At 42.1% G+C, this 25,236-nt stretch overlaps 1 protein-coding gene across 2 annotated transcripts in view; it reads left to right on the top strand.

Moving 5' to 3' along the window:
- LOC136848592 (N-acetylated-alpha-linked acidic dipeptidase 2-like) overlaps positions 1–18,653 on the top strand; it is a 22,983-nt gene extending 4,330 nt beyond the window's left edge. For both annotated transcript variants that reach the window (XM_067120958.1, XM_067120959.1), the window contains exons 4-16: positions 546–702; positions 1,052–1,186; positions 3,132–3,301; positions 3,806–3,948; positions 4,678–4,858; positions 5,336–5,541; positions 6,540–6,754; positions 6,888–7,064; positions 7,457–7,606; positions 7,858–7,963; positions 8,884–8,965; positions 9,389–9,481; positions 15,243–18,653. In XM_067120958.1, the coding sequence (XP_066977059.1) occupies positions 546–702; positions 1,052–1,186; positions 3,132–3,301; positions 3,806–3,948; positions 4,678–4,858; positions 5,336–5,541; positions 6,540–6,754; positions 6,888–7,064; positions 7,457–7,606; positions 7,858–7,963; positions 8,884–8,965; positions 9,389–9,481; positions 15,243–15,441 (2,014 nt within the window). In that variant the 3' untranslated portion in view covers positions 15,442–18,653. The remainder of the gene's footprint in view (positions 1–545; positions 703–1,051; positions 1,187–3,131; positions 3,302–3,805; positions 3,949–4,677; positions 4,859–5,335; positions 5,542–6,539; positions 6,755–6,887; positions 7,065–7,456; positions 7,607–7,857; positions 7,964–8,883; positions 8,966–9,388; positions 9,482–15,242) is intronic.
- Positions 18,654–25,236: the final 6,583 nt, after the last annotated feature.

Below are 25,236 nucleotides of genomic sequence, written 5' to 3'. Positions count from 1 at the left end.
CTTTCATTATTCGTCCCTGTTTTCACGAACTGGTGTATCTCATTTTTTTTTTTTTTTTTAGTTTTTGAGTTTTCCAGCCGAATTGTCTCAGTTTTTGATACTCTATAACATACCAAAACTTCAGCTGTGTGTGTTATCACATTTTCAAACCAAAGTTCCTCGGAAGTTGAGCTAATTAGAAGGCCTGAATAACATAAAAATCTTTGAAACCCATGATCTCAGAATGGGGAAAAAAATGGCTTACGGCAGTTCATCGACACAGGGACGAGTTGAAACCATCTGCCAGTCACAAAATTAAGTCGTGAAATCGTCTTCAAAGAATGATACCAGTTTTAGGATTTTATAAATCATATATATATATATATATATATATATATATATATATATATATATATATATATATATATATATATATAAACACACTTCGTATACAAAGAATATAATCATTCCCCATTCCCTCTGTATCAGATTATGAAAGCAGATTACGCATGATCAAATATGCCAAGAAATAGTATATAATTATTCTCCCCCATAATACCTCACAGGTACCTGACAAGCCAAGGACACATGGCTGGGACAAAGCAAGATCTGGAGCAGGCTGAGTACCTACAGAAATTATGGCTGGAACAAGGACTCGATCAAGTGAAACTACAGCCTTACGAAGTTCAGCTCTCACATCCTAACCTTGAGAAGCCGAACAAGGTAATTATGAGAGAGAGAGAGAGAGAGAGAGAGAGAGAGAGAGAGAGAGAGAGAGAGAGAGAGAGAGAGAGAGAGAGCCAACAGTATCTCAAGTACCAGTTCGAGTGAATTTTTGGTTCATATCAGGACAATGTTTCATATCTGCTCTTTCCAGCCTTTTTACTCATTTATGAGAGAGAGAGAGAGAGAGAGAGAGAGAGAGAGAGAGAGAGAGAGAGAGAGAGAGAGAGAGAGAGAGAGAGAGAGACCCAACAGTTCATATCAGGACAATGTTTCATCTCTGCTCCTTCCAGCGTTTTACTTATCATCTATTGACCATTTTATCATTCCCAACCCGTTCCACCTATAGGTTTACCTCATCGATGAGGAGGGCGAAGTCAAATTTACGTCAACCATCATAGAGGAACCGATCGACGAAGTGGAGTACGATGACTCCATTCCTCCGGCCTTCCTCGCCTTCTCGCCTGCTGGCACGATAATCACGGTAAGGCCTCTTTGACTTATGTAGATTCGTGTTTGACTTATAGATTCGTGTTCATTCTGATGTTTATGTCATTGGACTCAAATTTAACTTCATGATTCATAACTGAACACTCAGGTTGGTGACTTTGCACTCAGTTTGGATAACTGAATGATAACTTGATGATCAGATAGTAGGAAATCCCAGCATCTACAGTTTTACCTTTAACAGAACTTTAATAAACTACTAAACTCAAGTTGCTTAATCATTATCACATTCTCTCTCTCTCTCTCTCTCTCTCTCTCTCTCTCTCTCTCTCTCTCTCTAAAAAAAAACCGTACCAGATATATCCAAGATAAAATCTTTGTAATTGTTTACCACTTCAAAATTTTAAGATAACGTACATAGCAATTTATTTTCATTGCTTTTTGGGGGGCCATCTTGCAGCATGTCAAGTGGCCACGATGATAACAGCCTTAAAAAAAAACGAGTACCAGTTATCTTCAAATAACTTCCAATTATTACCAAGATGATAATGAAATGCCAACATCTCAACTTATCTCTTCAGAGTAAATTGAAAAGTACTACAACTCCTCCCGGAAGAGAAAAATGAAACCAAGAAAATGTTGGTAACCGATATCTTCTCAGAAATTCGGATAAACGCTGAATAAGTACAATTACTGCAGGTCTCGTCGTAGTTTCCCTTGGCAATAAAATTCAGACCTAAGGCCAAGCGCTGGGACCTACGACGTCATTCAGCGCTGGAAGGGAACCTGAGAGAGAAAAGGCTTTCAATGTGTAACAGGAGGAAAACCTCAAAGCAGTTGCACTATGAAGAAATTGTTAGGGGAGGGTGGGAAGTAGGATGGATAAAAGATATGGATGGAGGTACAGTAAAAGGAATGAAAGGGGTTGCAGCCAGGGAGCCGAAGGGATGCTGCAAAGAACCTTAAGTAATACCTACAGTACACTGATTTCTTACTGTGACCTTATCATACGTTCAGTAAATATAGTATATATAATTTGTGTAGACTCGTTTGAAATCTATTTTGAGAGAAAAAGATGACCCAAGTTTAAAACATCTGCGGATTTTAATATCTCTTCTAGGAGATATTAACGAGATCAATAATGATGTCGAAATGCTTTCTTTTACCACTCAAATATTTTGCGAGTTTATGATCTGTATGAGTGTATGTATATATATATATATATATATATATATATATATATATATATATATATATATATATATATATATTATTACTAAAGGACCTCATTCAAACTGGATGGTATCTAACGGAGTTTTTATTCAGAAAAAGTTACAAGCTTTCTTGGACAAACAGTCCACATTATCAAGTATCCGTACTTGATAAGGTGGACTGTTTGTCCATGAAAGCTTGTAACTTTTTCTGAATAAAAAACTCCGTTAGATACCATCCAGTTTGAATGAGGTCCTTTTAGTAATTCTACTAATGCACAGAACAATTGTGTATGTGATAAAGTTAATATATATATATATATATATGTGTGTGTGTGTGTGTGTGTGTATGTATGTATGTATGCATGTATATGTTTGTATATATACTATATATACTGTAATATGAGTATACATAGCCTACATACATATATATTTATATAGATATTATATGTGTGTGTGCGTGTGCGTGTGTGCCTGTATCTTATTACATAAGAAGTGGGAGACTTCGTAACAGCGAAAGATTGGGAAAAACAAAGAATTGTGTTAAAATCTGACCTAATTTACCATATTTCCCTTAATGAATTGATATTTTGCTGCGTTCACATTAATATTAATACAGTCGACACAGTTCTAAGAGTATTACAGAAAAAGCTACGAAAGTATTATACGAATTTTGGTGCAAGCAACTCTTAGTCCAGTTTCCGCAGCGGAAACTTTCACGACAAAAAAATTAACACGATCCTCTCCTGCGTACTTATCCTTCCCGAACAGGACGAGTTAGTGTACGTCAATTACGGACGATACGAAGACTTCCAGCAGGTGGAGTCGATGGGGATCAAAATCAAGGACCGGGTTGTCATCGCCAAATTCGGCAAAATCTTCAGGGGAGACAAGGTGCAGAACGCCCAGAGGTTTAACGCCTCGGGCGTCATCCTTTATACGTAAGTCGGTCTGCGTTGTCGTTAATATATTAAGGTTAATATTATTCATGTGTCTTCGAGTCCGCTAAAGAAGCTTTGTACTTTCTCTTTTCTTTTACGCGAGTCGTTATGTGGTAATGAGGTATGATGATGTTTAAGATCTGTAAAGTTCCATTATTAGTTGGTGAGTCAGTGTGTTATGATGATGCATAATGAACGTAACGCTATATATTTACATTATATATATATATATATATATATATATATATATATATATATATATATACACGATATATGCACACACACACACACACACACACACACACACACACACACATATATATATATATATATATATATATATATATATATATATATATATATGTATATATATATATAAATGTTCATACATTTACACGTTACCGAAGTATAACGAAAAATCATTCCAGTTGTTACTGTTACGCATAACATCACTTAAAGAGATCCATAACACGATTCTAACCAACTTTCAATGTTATCTGGAAGCGACCCTCAGGACTACCATCCCGAATCGGACACGGGAGGAGCAGCCTATCCGAATTCCTTCTGGCTGCCAGGATCGGGCATTCAGAGAGGCTCGATCATCTGGCACGACGGAGATCCTACGACTCCCTACTATCCTTCAGTAGGTAAGAAACTGATCCTTCATACACTCTTGACTGAGTACAATGAATGACGAGCCTAGAATTGCTTCTTGCTAAGTAAAATCATAGGAAATGCTTTAGCATATCGCCTTACTCTTGGTTCCGCTTTGAAAATTTATTGACTATTCCTTTTACTCTAAAGCCTGGAGATCTTTGAGTTACATGCGTTTACTCGATATTCCCGCTGCTAAGACTATATCACTGAGTGACATATCTCTTCCCTTGTCTTCTGATTTTAGGCAAGGGAATGAACATTCCTTTCATTTCAAAGACTACTGGCAAGTAACTACATTCAAGGGACTTGACACTCATTTCATTCTACATACTACAGATAAGGGACTGACCATTCCGTTCAATCTTAACACTACCAAATATGGAATTGGCATTTATTTCATCCTTCAAACTACTAGCTAAAGGTCTAGCCATTCTTTTCATTCTTAAGACTACCTACCAGGTAAGAGACTGACATTCCTTTCATTCTAAAGATGACAGAGAAGGAAGTAGCCATTCCTTTCGTAGCAAAGGCCACAGATAAGGAACACGCCTTTCACTTCATGCTAAAGACTATAAACAAGGGACCGACCATTCCTTTCATTCCAAAACGACAATACATATCTTCTCATTTATCTCAAGCTGAAATAACTCTACTGACCATTCCTTACATACAACCAAAGAATGCAAATCAAATGAGTCATTTTACACCCCTCTTCCAAGATGGCGCGTACCGTGTACCAGAGGAGGAGACAGACACCCCGAGGATTCCAGCCCACACCCTGAGTTACAACGACGCGAGGAAACTCCTTGTCAATATGGGCGGATCAGAGGCACCGGAGTCCTGGAGAGGGAGGCTTAACATCACCTACAGGATGGGCCCAAAGTTGGCACGAACCGGATGGTGAGTCGTTTCTGAGACTTCTAAAGTTGCCAACTATTTGCACAAAGAAAAACCTTACTGACACAAGCAATCTTAATTATAAAAAAAAAACCCTTCAGATATCCTTGACTAATAACCAAATCGGTCTATCAGTGTTTCCGATCCTCGAATATATACATATGCATTTATAAATATGCACAAAAAATGTATCAGATTTACTATATATATATATATATATGTGTGTGTGTGTGTGTGTGTGTGTGTGTACTATATTTAATTAATCGCAGTTTCCAGTCGTTATAATAGTACGTATTTAAGTATATAATTATGAGAACTTCAAAATACTAAATAAATTAGGCCCACGTCACACCAAAAGGTAATGTCAGCTTATGAAACGTCATGTTGTCACACTAAGAAGTCGCATGTAGACTTACCAGTACGTGGGAAATATATGACGCGATCCAAGACTATTGTTCCTAACCAGAGTGACTTTTCCAGGAAACTTAAACTGGAAGTCAACAACATAAAAAGAGTTGTACCGACGTACAACGTCATCGGCATGATTCGGGGGTCGGAGGAGCCTGACAGGTACGTCATGTTGGGCAATCACAGGGACTCCTGGACCTTCGGGTCCTGTGATCCTTCGTCAGCCACTGCCGTGCAGATAGAACTGGTGAGGTCCTTTGGGCAGCTCCTCGAAAAAGGTGAGATTCCTGCGCCGAGTTCTTCGATCGTCTTATTGAGAACTTTCGCGCCTTTTGTTAGCCTACCCTTCTCTAGGCCTATAATGCTTTCTTCAATATATATATATATATATATATATATATATATATATATATATATATATATATATATATATATACATATATATTATGTGAACTGACACCACCGCCTCACTTTCGACTAAAATTCATTTTGGCTGGCCTAGAACCATGCGATGTTATACCAGTATTTATTTTCTTGGTGGGATATTTAATAATCTAAAATATTCCTAAATCATAAGGAGCAAATATTCATACACTTAGATTTCAAACACCAAAAAACGAAATCATGCAAAATGTCCCCTTTTTTAGCCTAGGCTACTCACCAAAACACCTGCCAAAGAGGCCTCCACCTTCAGCGTCTTGATAAACCAGGCTAACACTTTCGACTTGAATTCACTTGAGTAGCAATATGGCAGTATTTTTCTTGGTATACAGTGACATTAAACATTAGTGAATCACGAGAAACACGTATAATATAGAATTTGGACTTCAAACAGAAATAATGCAAAATGTCACATGCTCCACCAACGTGCTACCGATAACTAAGAATTGCAATTGTCGTGGTGAATTTACACTTTCTGTTCTAATACAATAACTATTAATAACACAAAATGTTCCTGAATTATATGGCACGCGTGTAATCACATGTTCCGGCTTCAACCACCGAAAAATACGTCGAAATGTCACCACATTTCTCACAGAGACACAGGTAACAGACAACTTTGTTGTTATGCAAAATCAAAACAGAAGCTGATGCTGTGATTGGTTAGTATTCTGTGGGGTGGAATTAATCGACCAATAGTAAAGCAGGATTTCGGTGACGTGGCCAGGCCAGCAAAAACTCTCAAAAAATCTGTGTCCAAATTTTGAACAGAATCAATATCCAGACATCGTCTTTTATGATAAAACAAGTTTTTTTTTATTTTTATTCTCCTCAGGATGGCGTCCAAGAAGGTCCCTCGTGTTCGCCTCCTGGGGTGCTGGCGAGTATGGGTTCTTCGGCCCTTGGGAGTGGGTTGAGGAATATTTAAAGGTGTTCGAAATGAGGACGGTTGCTTATCTGAATGTAGACCTGGCTATCGTCTATACGTATAACCTGCAGATTTCGGCGACGCCATTGCTTCACAAAATCATCAGAGAAGCAACCAAAAAAGTAAGCACAATCACATATTTTATTTTAATATATAGGCTATATACACATACTTATATATATATATATATATATATATATATATATATATATATATATATATATATATATATATATACACATATATTTCTTTCAGACACCGGCACCAGACAAGTCTCTTGGTTACAATACTCTCTGGGACCACTGGACTGATCGCTTCAGAGCCTCTTCCCCAGCTCTGATGGATTATAATATGGCATCTACCAGCGAACACTCCCCTTTTTATCAAAGGATTGGAGTGCCAGCTTCCTACATGGTTTGGGAAATCAACTTTGTAAGTAGCCGTTTCAGCTTTGTGTTTATATTAATATTGAAGGTGTAATTCAATGTGATGCTATTGGTACTCGTCATAAGCCTATACATATGCCATAGTCTATAACCTTGAAATTTAGGCTGAAATGTAATCAAAACCATTTGTTTATTCCAGTAACCTGTTTGTCTCTTAAGACTTCTTATGAATATCTTGACATATTTTTTTATAACCAAAAACTTATTTATGCAATGCCTCTTCGACCTCGAATCTTGACATACGCAAGTGCCATTATTCTCAACACAGTTTTTGTCCTAAACAAAAACTCTCAGTGCTAGACCACTGAGCTAGTAGCTTCTATGGCCATATGTGTTCACGAGATTGTCAGCGTGAATCATTCTTTCCCCACAATTCAGGATGAACTGGACTGGTCTGATTACCCGCTCTACCACACCACGTTCGAAGATTTCAACGCCATGAAAAATATTCTCGACCCGGAGTTCCGATACCACCTTTCGCTGGGGCAACTTTGGGGTCTCATGGCCATAGGCCTAGCCGATGCGGAAGTAAGGGGCATGATTTGACACTTCAGTTTCTCTAGTAATTGTTCCAAAATGTGAAAATTTGTACAATGGGTAACTAAAGCATTGTCTGTTAGCATGATGCGAAGTAAGCATATTCACAGTGCAAAGCCACGAAAAAACACAATCTCGGTCTAGTTCAGCAGGGCTCTTTTCTGACCTGATTTCCATCTCCCTATATGCTATTGCTTTAATACACTTTTCTAGTTTCCTTTATTTCCTTTTTATAAATTCAGATTCTCCCCATGGACCTCGAAGACGAAATCACGATGCTACGAAGGATGTTGGAAGGACTTCAAGAAGAATACGGACAAGCACTGAAGGAACGAGGCCTATCCTTGAGTGAGTTGGCTGAATATGTTTAACTTTTCTGTTCATCGTTCAAGAAGTTCATGAACTCGCGCCCCTACGCTGGCAATGACAGGGCATGATTTTGGGCAGCAATATCTGTCTCTGTTTTGGTTCACAATAAAATAAATTAGACATTAAAGTGGATTTCTGTTTTGAATGTCTGAAATTCACTAGATTTTTGGTTGTAGTACTAGTGTCAGTTGGTTTGTTGGTTCTCATGACAACCTATTGCCGTTTGCTCCGGTGATGCAACCGAACATAGGCTTAGTTTTTTTTTTTTTTTTTTTGCATTGGAGACCTAACAATACGCTCAACCAGTACCTGTCATCCGGGCAATCATAATCACATGATATTAAAGAACAAGTCACAATTTCAAAGGGCGGGCATTAAAACATGTGGGTCTAAAGTTTAGACCCATCCTTTAGACTAAACCACTGTTTCCAGGGGAGGGCGAGCCCTAGGGAAAATTAAAAAATTCTATAATTATATTCGTTATTCTCTTAACAAGAGTGAGGAACTAATATTTATAAGTTTATAAAAAAATGCAAACGTATCGCCTTATAACGTTAGTTTCCTAAAGTCTACAACTCTAGTTAGACTCGTTGGGCTTACTGTTTTGTAATTATTTACCTCTCTCCCTATCCCTCGAAACCCCTTCCCTTTCTCTCTTTCTTTTTATTTTCCTTTAAATCTGAGAGGGAATTTTACCCATAGAGACAAGGGGGCGTGGAAGGAAGGACCAATTCTTGTGGGGGGTGGGATCATAAAACGGTTAAGAACCACTGCTCTAAACCAGTAGGAGAGGTATCACAGATAGAGAAGAAAAATGAATACCGTGTAAAAAGTGGTGAAACTATGAGTAAGTGAAAGAGCCAGAAATTAGTCCTATTTTCCCTGTTTTTATTTTACAGCTCACGTAGAACGCACAATTGATGGGTTTGCTGATGTGGCGCGTGATTTCAGCAGCAGGATTCGGAAAATTTGTGATTTGCCGTACGTATTCTGTTACATCTTTCAAATAATTATAATTATTCTTGAATGGGCTGTCACATGAATATCAGACCACTGAATCAGTAGCAAGCCACTCCAAAAGTAATCCTCTGGCTGGTCACATTTTAAATGCTGAATCATGGATGATGATACATGCATACATATTATGTATTACACACACACACACACATATATATGCATATGTATGTATGTATATATGCATATACATAAATAACCGCATGTTTGCGCTTACCTTTTTGAATTCTTTTGTTATTTGAATTCATTCATTACCCTGCTTGTCAAATAAACCTGGCTGGCGTTAAGAAATCAGATATGAACGAACTGACATTACTTTAAATGATCTAACTGGAATATACAGTTTGAGTAATCAACTCAATACTATAATTCGCCATTTTCCCTTCCAAGTTCTCTCTTGGCTCGGCAACTGAACGACCAGATCATCGCTCTGGAAAAGTGTTACATTGACGCCGAGGGAAGCACCTATAGGCCACATATGAAGTAAGTACACGGTGCTACTTTGGCTTGTCTACGCATCATCCACTCCAAGGCGCTAGTACTAAACACCGTTTGGTAAATGTAAAGTAGACGGCCGCACGAAGATATCGTTTATTAATATAAATTGTCGACCACACAGTATAGAAATGGGTGTATATGATACTTCGATTCCCAAGGGGGTAGAACTAAGCATGTAAGGTGTCAAAGAAACGAGCAGGTAAAAGTTACTGCTACTTTATTACAGATCCAGGCAGCTTATATTGCGGCCGACTGACGCCGGGCCGTGAGAGACAATGGAATTGACTGTGACCTGAGGTCGAAACAATAAACAATAATATGCAGTGAACGAGTACAAATTACAATACAAAACATACAGAGCTACAATATAGATACAGTCTTGATGCCTGTGAATGAAGAAACATGTGATACACAATGTGTGACATACGTATAAATACCATAAAGTAAAAATGATTAAAATGCGTGACCTGGCACGTTTTAGGCGTGACTAATTGAGCTTGAAGAAAACGGGAAGTCACCAAAGAAAACAAGCTCAGCGGAGACTTAATTAATGGCGCCGCCGAAACACTATCCTGGCGCCGATTTGGTGACTTTACAAATACTCCCCCCCCAAGACGAGGGACGCGTCTGATTAATCCCTGTATCTGCTGGGACGCTGAAGGGTGCCGCGGCTCCTTGAAGATAACTGAGGGGCCTCCCGCCTGTGAGGCTGCTGTTTGGGCGGTTCCTTCCTGGGCGCGCGCCGCGGGGGTGAGGGCGTGCTGGAGTGCGTTTGGGCGGAAGGGGTGCTGCGTCGCTGCCGGGACTCTCCGACAGGAAGGCGGGCTTTAGCCGGTCTATGGAAACCCAGTCGTTCTTGCCTGGGAGTGCCAGCTGGAACGCCTTGCTGTTCCGCTCCAGCACGCGGAAGGGTCCCCTGTAGGGCTTAGTTAGTGGTGGACGGACGGCGTCGACTCTGACGAAGACGTGGGTGGCGGATGACAGCTGTGGCGGCATGAAGGTGGTTGCTTTGTCGATGTATGAGCGCCTGCAAGGGGCGAACTTGCCGGCCACGTCGCGGAGCCTCTGCAGAGATGGGGAGTGGCGTTCTTCCGTCACGAGCTCTCCCGGCACCACGAGGGGTTCCCCATAGGTTTGTTCAGCTGCGGATGGGGTGCCGTCGGCTCTGGGGCGGTCCTCAACCCGAGGAGGACCCACGGCAGCTGATGTTTCCAGTCCTCGGTGGTGCAGCGGGCCATGAGGGATGACTTTAGGACCTGTGGAACCGTTCAACCAGGCCGTTGGCCGCTGGGTTGTACGCTGTGGTGGTGTGGTGCGTGGTTCCCAGCAGTTGAGCCAGGGCAGACCACAACTCGAGAGGAAAGCGGGGCCCCTGTCGGTTGTGATGTGGTCCGGGACGCCGGCGGCTAACCCAACTGGAGAGCAGGGCCTCAGCGCACGCGCGCTGGCGGTGGCTTCTTGCATGGGTGTGGCCGGGCCACCTCGTCGAACGGTCTACCACCGTGAGGAGGTATCTGGATCCGCCTGATGGGGAAGGGGCCCGACGACGTCGATGTGGATGTGGCGGCGGCGCCCTGGCTGTGGGAACTCGCCTACCCCGACTGCGTGTGACGACCCACTTTACTGGTCTGGCACTGCAGGCACTGTTTTGCCCAGGCTGTGGCGTCCTTTTGCACCCCGTGCCAGACGAACTTTTTGAGAGCAGTTTGGCCGTGGTCCTGCCGGAGGGGGTGAGAGGCCGTGGATGATGTCGAATACCTGGCGGCGGCGTGAGGCTGGAACCAAGGGGGCGGGCTGGCCTGTGCTGATGTCACAGAGCAGGCTGGGGCCTCCGGGGCGAGGGGTCACGTCCGCCACTTGAGGGATGTGATGGCGGTGCGGTATGCTGGGGTTTCTGGGTCAGCGGCCTGTTCTCTGGCAAGGTCCTGGTAATCTACACCAAGCTGCACTGCGCTCAACTCGACTCTGGAGAGGGCGTCTGCTACGGGATTTTTCTTGCCGGGAGGTACCTGACGGAACAGGTAAATTCGGCTATGGCTGAGAGGTGGCGCTGCTGTCTGAAGACCATGCGTCCCCCTGCTTCGTGAAGGCGTGAACCAGTGGCTGGTGGTCTGTGAAGATTGTGAAGGGCGTCCCCTCCAGGAGGAACTTGAAGTGCCGAACTGCGCGGGTACATCGCGCAGAGTTCCCTGTCGAAGGTGCTGTAGCGGGACTCTGCGGGACTGAACTTCTTGCTGAAGAAGGCGATGGGCTGGGGCGCCGTTGATGATTTGCTCCAGAACAGCACCGCAGGCAACGCGTTACTGGCGTCTGTCGTCAGCTGGAGGGGAGCCTTGGGATCCTGGTGTGCCAAGGCGGTTGCCTTGGTGAGGGCGGCCTTCGTCAGGGAAAAGGCCTGCTGCTGGCTGGGTCCCCAAGACAGGGACTTGGTTGACCTTTCAGGACTTCCGTCAGGGGCCGTGGTGTGCGCGATCCCGTGGATGAACCGCCTGTAGAAGTTTACCATCCCAAGGAACTCCTGGACGGCCTTGATGGAGGTGGGTGTCGGGAACTTGGCTACGGCTGCCACTTTCGATGTAAGAGGGCGGACGCCTGTCGGAGACACCTCGTGACCCAGGAATTCTGCTTTCTGGACGCAGAAGGTACACTTGTCGAAACGGACGACGAAGCCGTTTTCTTGGAGGCGCTGGAGGACTGCTTTGATGTGCCTCTGGTGTTCGCTGTGAGACCTGGAAAATATGAGAATGTCGTCGACGTAGCAGACGCAGAATTTTAGGTCCCCCAGGATGCTGTCCATGAGCCGCTGGAAGGTGGCCCCGGCGTTCCTCAGCCCGAAGGTGGAGAAGGCGAACACATAGGACCCGAAGGGCGTGATGATGGCTGTCTTTGGTATGTCCTCTGGCGCAACAGGTACCTGGAAATAAGATTTAAGAAGGTCCAATTTAGTGAATATTTTGGCCCCGTGAAAGGAGGCCGTGAGGTCTTGCATATTGGGTAGAGGGTAGTGGCCGGGCTCTGTTGCAATGTTGAGCCGCCTGTAGTCGCCGCAAGGCCTCCAGGAGCCGTCCGGTTTCTGCACCATGTGGAGGGGAGGCCCATGGACTGGAGGCTTTCCTGCAGATGCCCATCTGTTCCATCTCACATTTTTTTCGCCTCCTGAAGGCGCTGAGGGGAAGCCTGCGGAACTTGCATGTGTCGGGGGCCCTTTAGTCACTATATGGTGGTATATGCCGTGCTTGGCTGGGGCCCCGGGGACTTGGCGGCTCGGGCTTAAATACCTCAGGGAACTCCGACAGAAGGTGTGCATACTGGTGGGGGCGACGGCGCTGATGGTGGGTCTGGGTCCCGCCGTTAACAGGAGAGACCGGCAGGAGTCGGTATCGAGGAGGCGCTGCGCCCCACGCCGACTAGCAGGCCGAAGTGCGCCAGAAAATCGGCCCCCAGGAGTGGGGGTTCCTACGTCCGCGACGATGAAGTCCCAGGAGTAACTGTGGCCAAGGATGGAGATCGACAGGAGCCTGGTGCCGTAGGAGAGGATGGGGTTCCGTTGGCGGCCGTCAGGAAAGCGGCCGGGTCTGGTGTCTGGTTGCGGTCCTCTCTGGATGCTGGGAAGACCGACTTAAAGGCTCCTGTGTCGACCAGCATCATCCTGCCGGAGACGGTGTCGCGGACGTAAAAACCTACTGTTTTTGAGGCCCTGGGTTCTTCGGCTGCCATGGCGGCCTGTCCTGCTGGCCACCGCCACCCCCGTTTTTTGAACGGTTGAACGAGCAGGGCGGCAGGCAGTTTCGGGCGTCCTTTCCGAACCACTTGTGGTAGCGACAGAAGCCCGGGGACCTCCGTCTGCTGTGGTTCGGTGGACGTCTGTTGGTGATGGCGTTGACGGGCTGCTCTACGTCCTCTTCAGGCTGGACGGAGCTGACCGGCTGTGTGGCCGGTTTTAGCCGCTGTGAAGCCTTGACGGAGTCTGTGAGGTGTTGTGCCGCCTCTATGAGGTCCTCGACAGGCATGGTGTAGGGGTTGCGTACTTCCGGGAGGAGTTGGCGAAGGTAGATTTCCCGTATGAAGCTTATCTCCTGCCGCTTGTTTGTGCCGCCCAAGTCTGGTATTGACAGGAGATCTACGACCATGCCCCTGCCGTCTCTTGGATTGAGGTCGTGGCGTGGATTATTGGCGAGGTCGATAGCACGGGCGGCCCGCTCGGCGATGGGCAGGAGCAAGCTTCGAGAAGGAACTTTTTGTGGTGCTGTATGTGAGGGTGTGTGTTTGGTACTCGCGAGATGAGTTTTCTGTACACGTCCTCCGGAAGGGCGTTGAGCACTGTGTCGGCCTGTAGGATTTCGTCCGTGAGGTCCGCAATTCTGAAGTGGCTCTCCACCCTGCGCAGCCACATCGATGGGTTCCCCTGCGTAAACGGGCGGCAGCTTTACGGTGAGGGCGGCCTGCGATTGTGTTGCCCGGCCGTCGTGTGTTCGGGCGCTGGTGTGGAGTTGCGGGAGGGCCTCGGCGCGGGGCGGGCGCGGCTGTGATGGGAGGTAGGTAAACCTCGGAGTCCGCGGGGTCCGCGTTTAACTGCATGAAGGAGGGGATATCCGCGTCCATGCTCGCTCCTTTGACCCCTTACTGGAGTGGGGTATCGGCGTCAGTACGCACTTTCGTGCGCCGTGTGGTTCCGCTAGTGACGCTGGTGGGGTACGCCGACGAGTCAGCACGCTCAAACGCTGGTTACAGCGCGTGTTTAGGCCGCTAAGAGCGTTTTGGAGAAATCCTGGAGCCAAGACTGAGTCGCTGTGTGAGTCCGCTAATGGCTCCGGGATACTCCGGGGGTCACCACTGTAAGGTGTCAAAGAAACGAGCAGGTAAAAGTTACTGCTACTTTATTACAGATCCAGGCAGCTTATATTGCGGCCGACTGACGCCGGGCCGTGAGAGACAATGGAATTGACTGTGACCTGAGGTCGAAACAATAAACAATAATATGCAGTGAACGAGTACAAATTACAATACAAAACATACAGAGCTACAATATAGATACAGTCTTGATGCCTGTGAATGAAGAAACATGTGATACACAATGTGTGACATACGTATAAATACCATAAAGTAAAAATGATTAAAATGCGTGACCTGGCACGTTTTAGGCGTGACTAATTGAGCTTGAAGAAAACGGGAAGTCACCGAAGAAAACAAGCTCAGCGGAGACTTAATTAATGGCGCCGCCGAAACACTATCCTGGCGCCGATTTGGTGACTTTACAAGCACAGCGTCCCAAGGAGCTTCCGCCATGTTTGGTACTGGCGCGTAGATAACAAGCCAAAGTAGCACCAAGTACACCGACCAACTAATTCAGCTCATAATTCTATCTGTACTTACCTTCAATCTTCTGAGGACTTTTCAGTTTACGATTCTCCTTGAACCTCTGTAGTTATATCACATGACATCTTTTTTTTTTTTTTTCAGTGAACCTCTGCGATTATATCACATGACGTCTGTTTCTTTCAGTCATTTATAGCTTATAATTCTTTATAAACCTCTGTAGTTATATCACATGACATCTGTTTTCCTCAGTCATTGAACCTCTGCGATTATATCACTTGACATCTGTTTGATTCACTCATAATAAGCACCTGTCATATATATATATATATATATATATATATATATATATATATATATATATATATATATATATATATATATATATATATACAATATATACATTACAACCACACCTCGGATCTTCCAGGAACAAGATGTTTGGCACGGACAACTTCAACCAATACAGTTCGTGGTTGGCTCCTGCTGTCAGGGACGCCCTTTGGCAAGCCACCCACTGCCAGGGGCCTTGTCACTTCCAGTGGCAGATGGTTGAGAAGGAAATTGCCGCTCTGCAGTACATCATCAACTCTGCCCTCCTGACCATCAAGGATATACAGAACCTCTAAAGTCGTCATTGATGGGTGCTTCCACACGGCATTATTATTAATACATGTTGTAAAACATGTCAGCAACTTGTCGCACACATATTACCAACATGTTAAATACAAACCTGCAACTTAACAGAAGTCCTATCCAATGCCTCTTATGATTATCCAGCATTTGCCGAAGATTTGTTCTCCACTTATGGTCGTTGATTTTTTTCAACCTAGTTATGATATCTACAAGTTGCTAACATGTTGAATACAAAAAAAAAAGTATACCTTAGTTTAACCGGACCACTCAGCTGATTGACAGCTCTCCTAGGGCTGGCCCGAAGAATTAGACTTATTTTACGTGGCTAAGAACCAATTGGTTACCTAGCAACGGGACCTACAGCTTATTGTGGAATCCGAACCACATTATAGCTAGAAATGAATTTCTATCACCAGTATAATTTCCTCTTATTCTTCATTGGCCGGTCGGAGATTCGAACTCGCGGCCAGCAGAGTTTTAGCTGAGAACGGAACCCACTCTCCCAACGAGGAACAGGACAAAGTCAGCAACTTAGTAGTAGTCCTATCCAATGTATCATATAATTATCCAGCAATTGCCCAGGATTCATTCTCTACTTACAGTTGTTGATATGTTTTCAACCTATTGGTGATATTGTTAAGTTGCCAACATGTTGAATACAAGTCAGCAACTTAGTGGTCCTATCCAATGCTTCGTACGATAATCTAGATTTTGCCAAGAATTCGTTCTCCACTTATGGTTGTAGATTTGTTTTCCTATTTGTGATATGTATAAGTTTCTAACATGTTGAATACAAGTAAGCAACTCGGTAGTCCTATCTAACGCTTCTTACGATTAACCAGATTTTGCCACGGAAACGTTCTCCACTTACGGTCGCTGACTTTCAGCCTGTTTGTGATATGCATGAAATAAGTTGCCGACGTGTTTATGACATGTTTGCCGTGTGGCGCACCACAAGGATTCAACTTTAAGTCGTTCTTGGCGAATTAAGCTTCAGGTTTTGACTGAAATTAAGCTGTTGCTGGCAGATCAAGTTCTCTAAGTTGGTATACTGACGTGTGGCTGTGGCTGCTGGCAAAGAGCTTTAAGCCGTAACGGTCTGACTAAGCTTAAATTGTGGATTAAGATTGAATTTCGATATTAGTGGGTTAACCTAGTCTATATGAAGGCTTAACAAAATGTGAATTCATGGCAGATGTACCTATATTATACCTCGTGGAAGCTTTGTAGATATTTTTGTATCTTTACATGAAAACGAAGTTATTGTAAGAGCCCCGACGCTGTCTCTTCCAAACACGTGTGTGTTCGTCGATCGTCATCATCGGAGTCGACAGGACAAAACAGGAGCGTCTCGTTTTCTTTCTCTACAGGAACGCGATTTCAACCATACAATATTTCAGTCTTTCTCCTAAGCATTGTTGTCTTAACGTATGTATGTAATCACCACTACTTGCATTGCCATGCAAGCATTCTAATCGTGTACTCATAATGTTCCAACGAATCTTCTATATCAAACTGTGTGTATGTTTCTGTTTGTGAAGATGCCAAAGGTCTCTCCATTTCACATTTATTATGCTATTGCATTGTATCCATTAATCTGTCTTGAATCTCTTGCAATTGGCCATATGTAGAATTTCCTGACCCTTCCACTGATGTATGTTTCATCACCATATGTTAATCATGTCTCTTGATATCGCCATCTGTTTGTCTGCCGACAAACACAGATGTCTGAACCTTTTATGTCCGTTTTACCTGTCTGTGTGTAGACGCTACATTACCGCTCGCACGCGTCAATAACATCTTCCAAGATTCTGTACATCTCTCAGTAAGGAACAACCAATAAACCAGTTAACACCCAGCCAGTATGTCGCTCATAACCCAGTCCTTACACTGGTGACCCCGGAGTGACTCGAAGGACCCGGCCGACCCAAGATGACGACCCACGCCTGATAGACCCTTCGCCGCCTCGCTGTTTCCCGCCGTTCCTGAGTTCTCAGTATTAGTCCGACCCTCCGAGATGACCCACTCCACCACCGAGCCCTGGATACCTCCTCCAGGAAACCTGAAGCCGCCCCCGCACTCGTACTGGACGAGCTGACCAACGAAGGACCAGCCACGTCATCCTTCAGCCTGCTGCCGCCCCTCTCGAGCTGGCTACCAAGGATCAGCCGCCGTCATCCTTCAGCCCTCGAGCCGGCCACCGAAGGATCATCCGACGTCACCCTTCAACCAGCTCCCGTCCTCCTCGAGCTCCTGCTGGCCGGTGCCGCCCTTCAGCCTCCTACCCGCCCCTAGCCCAAGCCCTTCGAGCCAACTACAATTGTCGCCAAGACAATTTCCGCATCGATGCCTCGCTTGTGGGGGGAACATTGTAAGAGCCCGTCGCCCCGACGCCGTCTCTTCCAAACAATCAGACGTTACACACGTCTTGGGGGAGAGTACTTGTAAGAGCCCCGACGCTGTCTCTTCCAAACACGTGTGTGTTCGTGTGTTCGTCGATCGTCATCATCGGAGTCGACAGGACAAAACAGGAGCGTCTCGTTTTCTTTCTCTACAGGAACGCGATTTCAACCATACAATATTTCAGTCTTTCTCCCTAAGCATTGTTGTCTTAACGTATGTACAATCACCACTACTTGCATTGCCATGCAAGCATTCTAATCGTGTACTCAATGTTCCAACGAATCTTCTATATCAAACTGTGTGTATGTTTCTGTTTGTGAAGACGCCAAAGGTCTCTCCATTTCACATTTATTATGCTATTGCATTGTATCCATTAATCTGTCTTGAATCTCTTGCAATTGGCCATATGTAGAATTTCCTGACCCTTCCACTGATGTATGTTTCATCACCATATGTTAATCATGTCTCTTGATATCGCCATCTGTTTGTCTGCCGACAAACACAGATGTCTGAACCTTTTATGTCCGTTTTACCTGTCTGTGTGTAGACGCTACATTACCGCTCGCACGCGTCAATAACATCTTCCAAGATTCTGTACATCTCTCAGTAAGGAACAACCAATAAACCAGTTAACACCCAGCCAGTATGTCGCTCATAACCCAGTCCTTACATTATTAGTGTTGGTGTTGGCCCCTTTCAAAGCTGGAGATATATATAGACGTTGGTTGTAGCTTTGTATCTAGTAGTATGTAAGTGTGCTTTGAAAATTGCTCTGCTGATGAAAATTATAAAAAAAAAATTTTTTGCTTATCCTTTGGTCATCCTGCCAATTTTAATCACAAACTTGAAGCGGCGTCCGTTGGCGCATGCGCGACAGCGCCTTAATAATCTTGCGTGATCTTAATGTTTCACGGATCGTGGAAACAATGTCTTTGGATCATTTACGCTTATACCAAAAAGCGTGTTCTTATGATGTCATCTTCACTTTCGAAAATACATTAAATATGATTGTTTATGTTGAAAACATTTAACTTATGTTACTGCAAGGGTAACATGAGTAAGATGAAGATTTCTGTCGAAGAGAGTATTCTCAGAGAAATCTGTTTTGCCTAAACTAGCAAAAAAAAACTTTTACTATAGTTACTCTTGTACAGTGCGTGTGGTTTGTTTTATTTATATAAGTGGTGGCGTCTGGTATTTAATTACGGCAGATGGAATGGAATGGAATATAGAATTTAGGCCAAATTGAGGCCAATCGCTTGGACCTATGAAGTCATTCAGTGCTGAAAGGGAAATTGAAAGTAAATTCAAATTCAAAAAAATTTATTGACATAAAAAAAAGGCGTCAAAAGGAGCTGTTAGTCTTGCTAGACAGCCCACTCAAAAAAATAAATGACGTTACAACCAGTTTTAACAATTTGAAAGGCTTTCTACATAAATTTCGAAATTACAAAAAGTGAATTAACACAAACCTTATGAGACTTTCACAAAATCAGAATTACATAATACTTAATCATATCTATAATTTTCATACAACAGACATTCTAGCAAGGTCCACAATTTCAGTAGAAATAGACTAAAACCAAATGCATCTGTTTTAATTGAACTGAATGCTACAATGCACTTCAAATCGACTTAAATGTCGGAAATAACCAAAATTTTATTTACATAAAATACATTTTATACCCCTTTTTACATAAAAGGAGAATAATTATTTTAATGTACAGAAAATAACCACCTCCATTTCACAACAAATTCCAAATAAGACATTTTCTTGGGAACACAGTTGTATATAATATTACGACAAACAAAAACAGTAATAAAGTAATTTATCAATTTTAATTCCTTATATCAATGTTTTTAAATTTGTGCAATATTCTTGTACAAATTATTATTAATGAAAAAACACACCATTTGCTCAAAACAATTATTATTAAGATTTCTAAATTCTGCCAAAGAACTACATTCCATAATGTAATGGTGCAGTGTGTGCGAATTTGCAGCGTCACAATATTTACATGGGGTTCCCTCTCCATTCTTGTATTCCCAATAGTATTTATAGCCTAGTTTAAGTCTCATAACAATTCCATCACATTTAGCTGAAGACTTCCCATAAGTAAAACGTGTATTGTTACTAATATAATCATAATGAGACATACTGTTACTGCCATTACTCATGATTGCCCTAGCCTTCTCAATATTCTATCCTTCCCTTACTCTTGCCATGTGTGACTTTATTTTCCTCATACTAACTGAAGTGGCGTATTCTATAGATTCTTTATTGCACCCTTGTTTAGCTAATTCATCAGCAACATCATTAAAATATATACCACAATGTGAGGGTATCCAGACAAATTTTACACTGTAGCCTGACGCTTTTATATCAGAAACGTACTCTTTGCATTTGGTAACTATTCCATCATCAGAAGGTACTTTGGCATTTAAAGCCAAAAGAGCACTCTGACTATCAACAAAGCCTATTATAGATTTTCCCTTATTTATTCCAAATTTCAGACACTCATAAATAGCAAACAGCTCAGCAGTGGTAGATGAGCTGTGATCACCAATACGTTTAGATATTCTCTCCTCTGTGCTAATACCAAATTCAAAATATTCTCTAATTACAACACCAAGACCAGCTCGACTTCCAGTGACAGAACCATCACAATACGCATGAATCACCATATCCCTAGGGTACTGAGATATTTTCTCCAAAAACAGCTGTCTAAGTTCATGGGGATTGTTGTCTCTTTTTCTCATATCAAGTTGTTCTATACTTATATCTACTTTCTCAGTAATCCAAGGTTTTATTGGGCGTGTATTAGGCAAAGGTACACAGAAACCAAAAACATTATAGTCACTCAATATTTTACAAAGCCTTCGTGAATATTCATTCAGTCTGAAGAATCCTGGAACGCCTGTCACATATCTATTTACAATAGTTTTGAGATGCCTATCATTTTGTCTAATCATTCTTATAAATGAGGAGACTGCTACCTCTCTTATTCTTTGAGTGACACTGCAAATTCAACTCCATTCGCATTATTTCAATCCTTGCAATTCTAGGGCAACCTAATATTACCCTCATTGCTTCATTTTGCAACAATTCCAAGGGCCGAAGATCTTTATCTGTATAACAACATAAAACTGGAGCCGAGTAGTCTATGATACTTCTAATAGTGGAAAGATATACAGACCTTAATATTGGAATACCTACACTGTTACCATAATTTGACAATACACGTAAAGGCTTAAGCCGGGATATACAAATATTCTTCACATAGGTAATTTGATCCCTTTATCTTACCAAAACCGATATACATACCCAAGTATTTATAACTTGTTACTCTTTCTAGTTTTACTCCATTCAGCCAGAATGTTTCATCACTTACCATTCGTGATTGATATTTTGTTTTGCTTTCATTCACCACAAGACCCAAAGATATACAAAGATCTGATATTTCAGCCAACACAATACTCAAAGTCTCCTCTGATTTACATTGTATGAGAATATCATCTGCATATATGATTACTTGTGAATTTTCATGAAATTCGTAACTTGCAATTTCATCCATTAATATGTTAAATAGCATGGGGCTGAGCACACCCCCTTGCGGAGTACCAAGTTCAAAATACTTTTCAGTTGATTCGTACCCCTGGAACATAACAGTTCCCCCCCTGTTACTCAAATATTGTGAAATCCAAATCAGTAACTTGCCTTTTATACCCTTTTTAGTAAGACACTCCAATATCACATCCTTATTGACTTATATCAAAGGCTCCCTTTAAATCTAAAAACATTCTGCAGTTGACACGAGCAATACTAAGACACTTTAATATGCAAGCAGAGGTACTTTTGTTCTTTAAAAAACCATAAAGATTCGGAGAAAGGAGCCCGTCAACTTTATACAATAGCCTATTTAGAACCATACGTTCCATAGTTTTTGATAAACAGGAAGTCAATGAGATAGGTCTATAATCATCATTTCCCTTAGGTACAGGTATCATAAGGGCAATTTTCCATTTAACAGGCAAGCGACCATTACTGTATGATAGATTAAATAACGCTAAAAGAGGACTGTCCTCCATTGTTATAAGACAGTTTATAACATCATATGTTGTGCCATCTTTACCTGGAGCTGTTGATTTCCCCTTCTTAACACAATTCAACATTTCATCCCTAGAGAAAGGAATACAAGTGTCATCCATTAAGTTCTTCTGCATACAAACTAGCCTGTGTCTTTGTTTCTGTAACTTCCTAAGGCTTTCCCGTATATGTCGAGGGAGAGAATCCAAGCTCGACGCATACGACCATTTGGCGGCTAATGCCTCTGCTTTTTCTTTGGCATTAGGATGTGCATTAGTCTTCCTTTTAACTCCCCTTACTTTATTGACACCTTCCCAAATTTGACTTAATGATTTTGAAAAGGAGATGTCCTAAAAAAAACCTTCCCAATACTCACTTCTAACCTTTTGCCTCTTTTCTGTAGCATGCTCAGCCACTGTAACCATCGTTTCTCTAGATTGCATATTATTATGGTCTTTAGACCACTCCCTGTGGCATTTTCGTAGCAACTTGTTCCAACCTTTCACTATTTTATCATTATGATACCTGGGCTTATGAATGCTGGCAGAATTAGTCTTTTCTGTGGTTTGTAAAGTATGGATTCTATTACTGCTAGCAAGTCATCAAGAAAACATTTTCATCCTCAATACCTAACAGTTTATACTCTTTGTACCAGTCACTTACTTTCTCTATGAAATCATCTTTCTGACCATCATGCAATACATATCGATTTCTATTGTTAATAAGTGGAATCTTTTCTAAATAAAACTAATTCTAAGAGCAAAATGGTCACTTAATAAAGTGGTTACAACAGAGAAGTCTGTTTGTACTCCAGGCATATTGAAAAGGATAGCATAATCAAGCCTGCCTCCTCTAACATGTGTTGCTTCACCATTACCAAGTACAGACGCATTTTCAACCGAATCTAAAAATCTATTTAAAATAATTCCATTGTGATTTCGGGAGCAACTACCAAGATTAATATGTCTAGCATTTAAATCACCGAGTAGTACACAATCCTCAGAATAAATGACATCAGGTAAGTCCTCAATAGCCAAAGAATCGGCATGTACATAAACATTAATAATATATATTTCTGCATCTTGAAGTTTTACTTTAATAGCCAAACACTCAGTACCATTGACTTTACTAGCACAGTAGTATGATGCTGGAATAGTATTTTTTATGTAAATTGTTAAACCTCTGCAATTTGTGGATTCATCAGCTTGTAATTCAAAATGATAGTAACCGTTAATTCGTAGTGAGGAAACGTTTCTACCTACTTCCTGCAAAGCTATTACATCAACATTTGTAGACTGAGTATATGCATGCAAATCAGTAATTCGTTTTCTTAAACTATTTATATTCCAAGATATAATATGGAGTTTATGTGCCATTTTGAGTAATATTCTTTCTTAACTTACTTGCAGAATGAAGAATATTAATTTTTAGCACATTGGTTGGACTTTCCATATATTCGATTATCGAATCAAGAGTGTGGGTCAAGTCTCCGACCACATTTTTCACATAATCTGGCTTATTTACTGACAAGCCAGCCTTGCATGCAACTGGGCTTTCACCAGCACCATTATCATATACCTCTGCAACCTCAACATTTTGAGTCACCCTTTCATTAAGAAAACCTTATTTTGCAAATATATACCATTCATAGTACTCTTAATACCTAACACGGCCTGTTTAAGTTCTTCAATCTCTTTACGAAATTCTGAGATAAAGTTATTATAATGAACTTGCATCTCCTCACGAGATTTATTCTTAACTAAACTTTGGTTTTGCTGTGCCATACGCTTTTCCCAGAAATTCTCACTAACCACTGGAACCTGAGTATGACTAAAATCAGAACTATCAGTTCTTGGATTTTCATTATTTGTCTTAAGCGAACGATCACTTTTGGGCCTTCGGGGACACACTCTAGAGCTGGCATTATGTGCACCTCCACAATTACAGCATTTTGGTTCAATTACTTCCTTTTCCTTGATTTTGTCACCACACACCTTCGACTCATGGGATTTACCACAAAATCGACAGCGATGCTCATTTAAGCACTTCCAGGCCATATGGCCCCACTTGCAACACTTATAACACATGACAGGGTTGTCAGTGTACACAGCAACACGTTTATATCCTAGGCACTTGATAAATACTCTCTCTATTGGAGGACCCTTAATAAGTGTAATTAATTGTGGTTTAGGGACATACTCACTATTAACTTTAACTTTTCTACGCTTTGCCCATATGAATAGCTCATCAACTAAAACATCTTCTGGATCCAAGTAAGTAGGGTAGTCAAAAATAATTACCTTTGTACATACACCATAAGGCTCCTTTGGTTTTTCCATTACAATATTTTCAAAGCCACTTTTTGTTAAAAAACCAACCGCTACCTCATCCTTCACTGTAATATATGGGATGTTTCTCCCTTCCTTAAATAGAACCTCAAATTCTGATGACACTTGGACAGCCGAACTGCCCATCGAACCTGATCGTGGAAGCCCAAAACATTCTTGGGAAAATACAGCCGAGGTCTTTTGCATTCATAACATTACCTTCTTTTGTTGTAGAGCCTTCACGTAAAATAATTTCTTCAGCACTGCTCATCATTTTCCTTTTCTTCTGTTTCTTACTTTGGACTGTGATAAAGGGTTGCTCATCATCGCTGCTACTAGACACATCTAAATCCATTATGACGATCTGCCGAGCTCCATCCAAGTCTATATTGCTGCTGTTAAAATTCTCAGCCATAAACCATCCATGAACGACCAGATCCCTCTAATTACCCAGTAAATAAAGTAAACTCCAAAAAACAACTACAACGGTGGGAACACGTCCTTCCTTGATGCCTGCTGTCTTTGGAATGAATTGAAAGTAAAAAGGTTTGAAAGGTGTAACAGGAGGAAATCCTCGCAGTTGCACTATGAAACAGCTGTTAAGAAAGGGTGGAAAGTAAGATGGAAGAAAGAATACGAAAAGAGATCACAGTAAAAGGAATGAAAGGGGTTGCAGCTGGGGGCCGAAGGGACGCCGCAAAGAACCTAAAGAAATGCCTACAATGTACCGAGTTAGCATTAATAATAAAAGAGTTCCATAAGACTTTGAACTGACATCAGTTAACCTAATTAGCATAATGATAGCTCAGTGAAGAACAATCTCTAAAGTAAACAGACTAATTACCAAAAGCAATCTATATGACCAAACTGATCTTTTGCAGAAAATTAAAAATTGAACTTGCGAAAATCAGTATCTCCCAACACAACGAATGGATTTGATCTTTCTTCTCTGAAACTTCAGCCAATTAACT

The sequence above is a fragment of the Macrobrachium rosenbergii genome, chromosome 19 (assembly GCF_040412425.1).
Source record: "Macrobrachium rosenbergii isolate ZJJX-2024 chromosome 19, ASM4041242v1, whole genome shotgun sequence".
Classification (NCBI taxonomy): domain Eukaryota; kingdom Metazoa; phylum Arthropoda; class Malacostraca; order Decapoda; family Palaemonidae; genus Macrobrachium; species Macrobrachium rosenbergii.
Note: the sequence above shows the minus strand (reverse complement) of the source record. Positions and strands in the feature narration are given on the sequence as shown.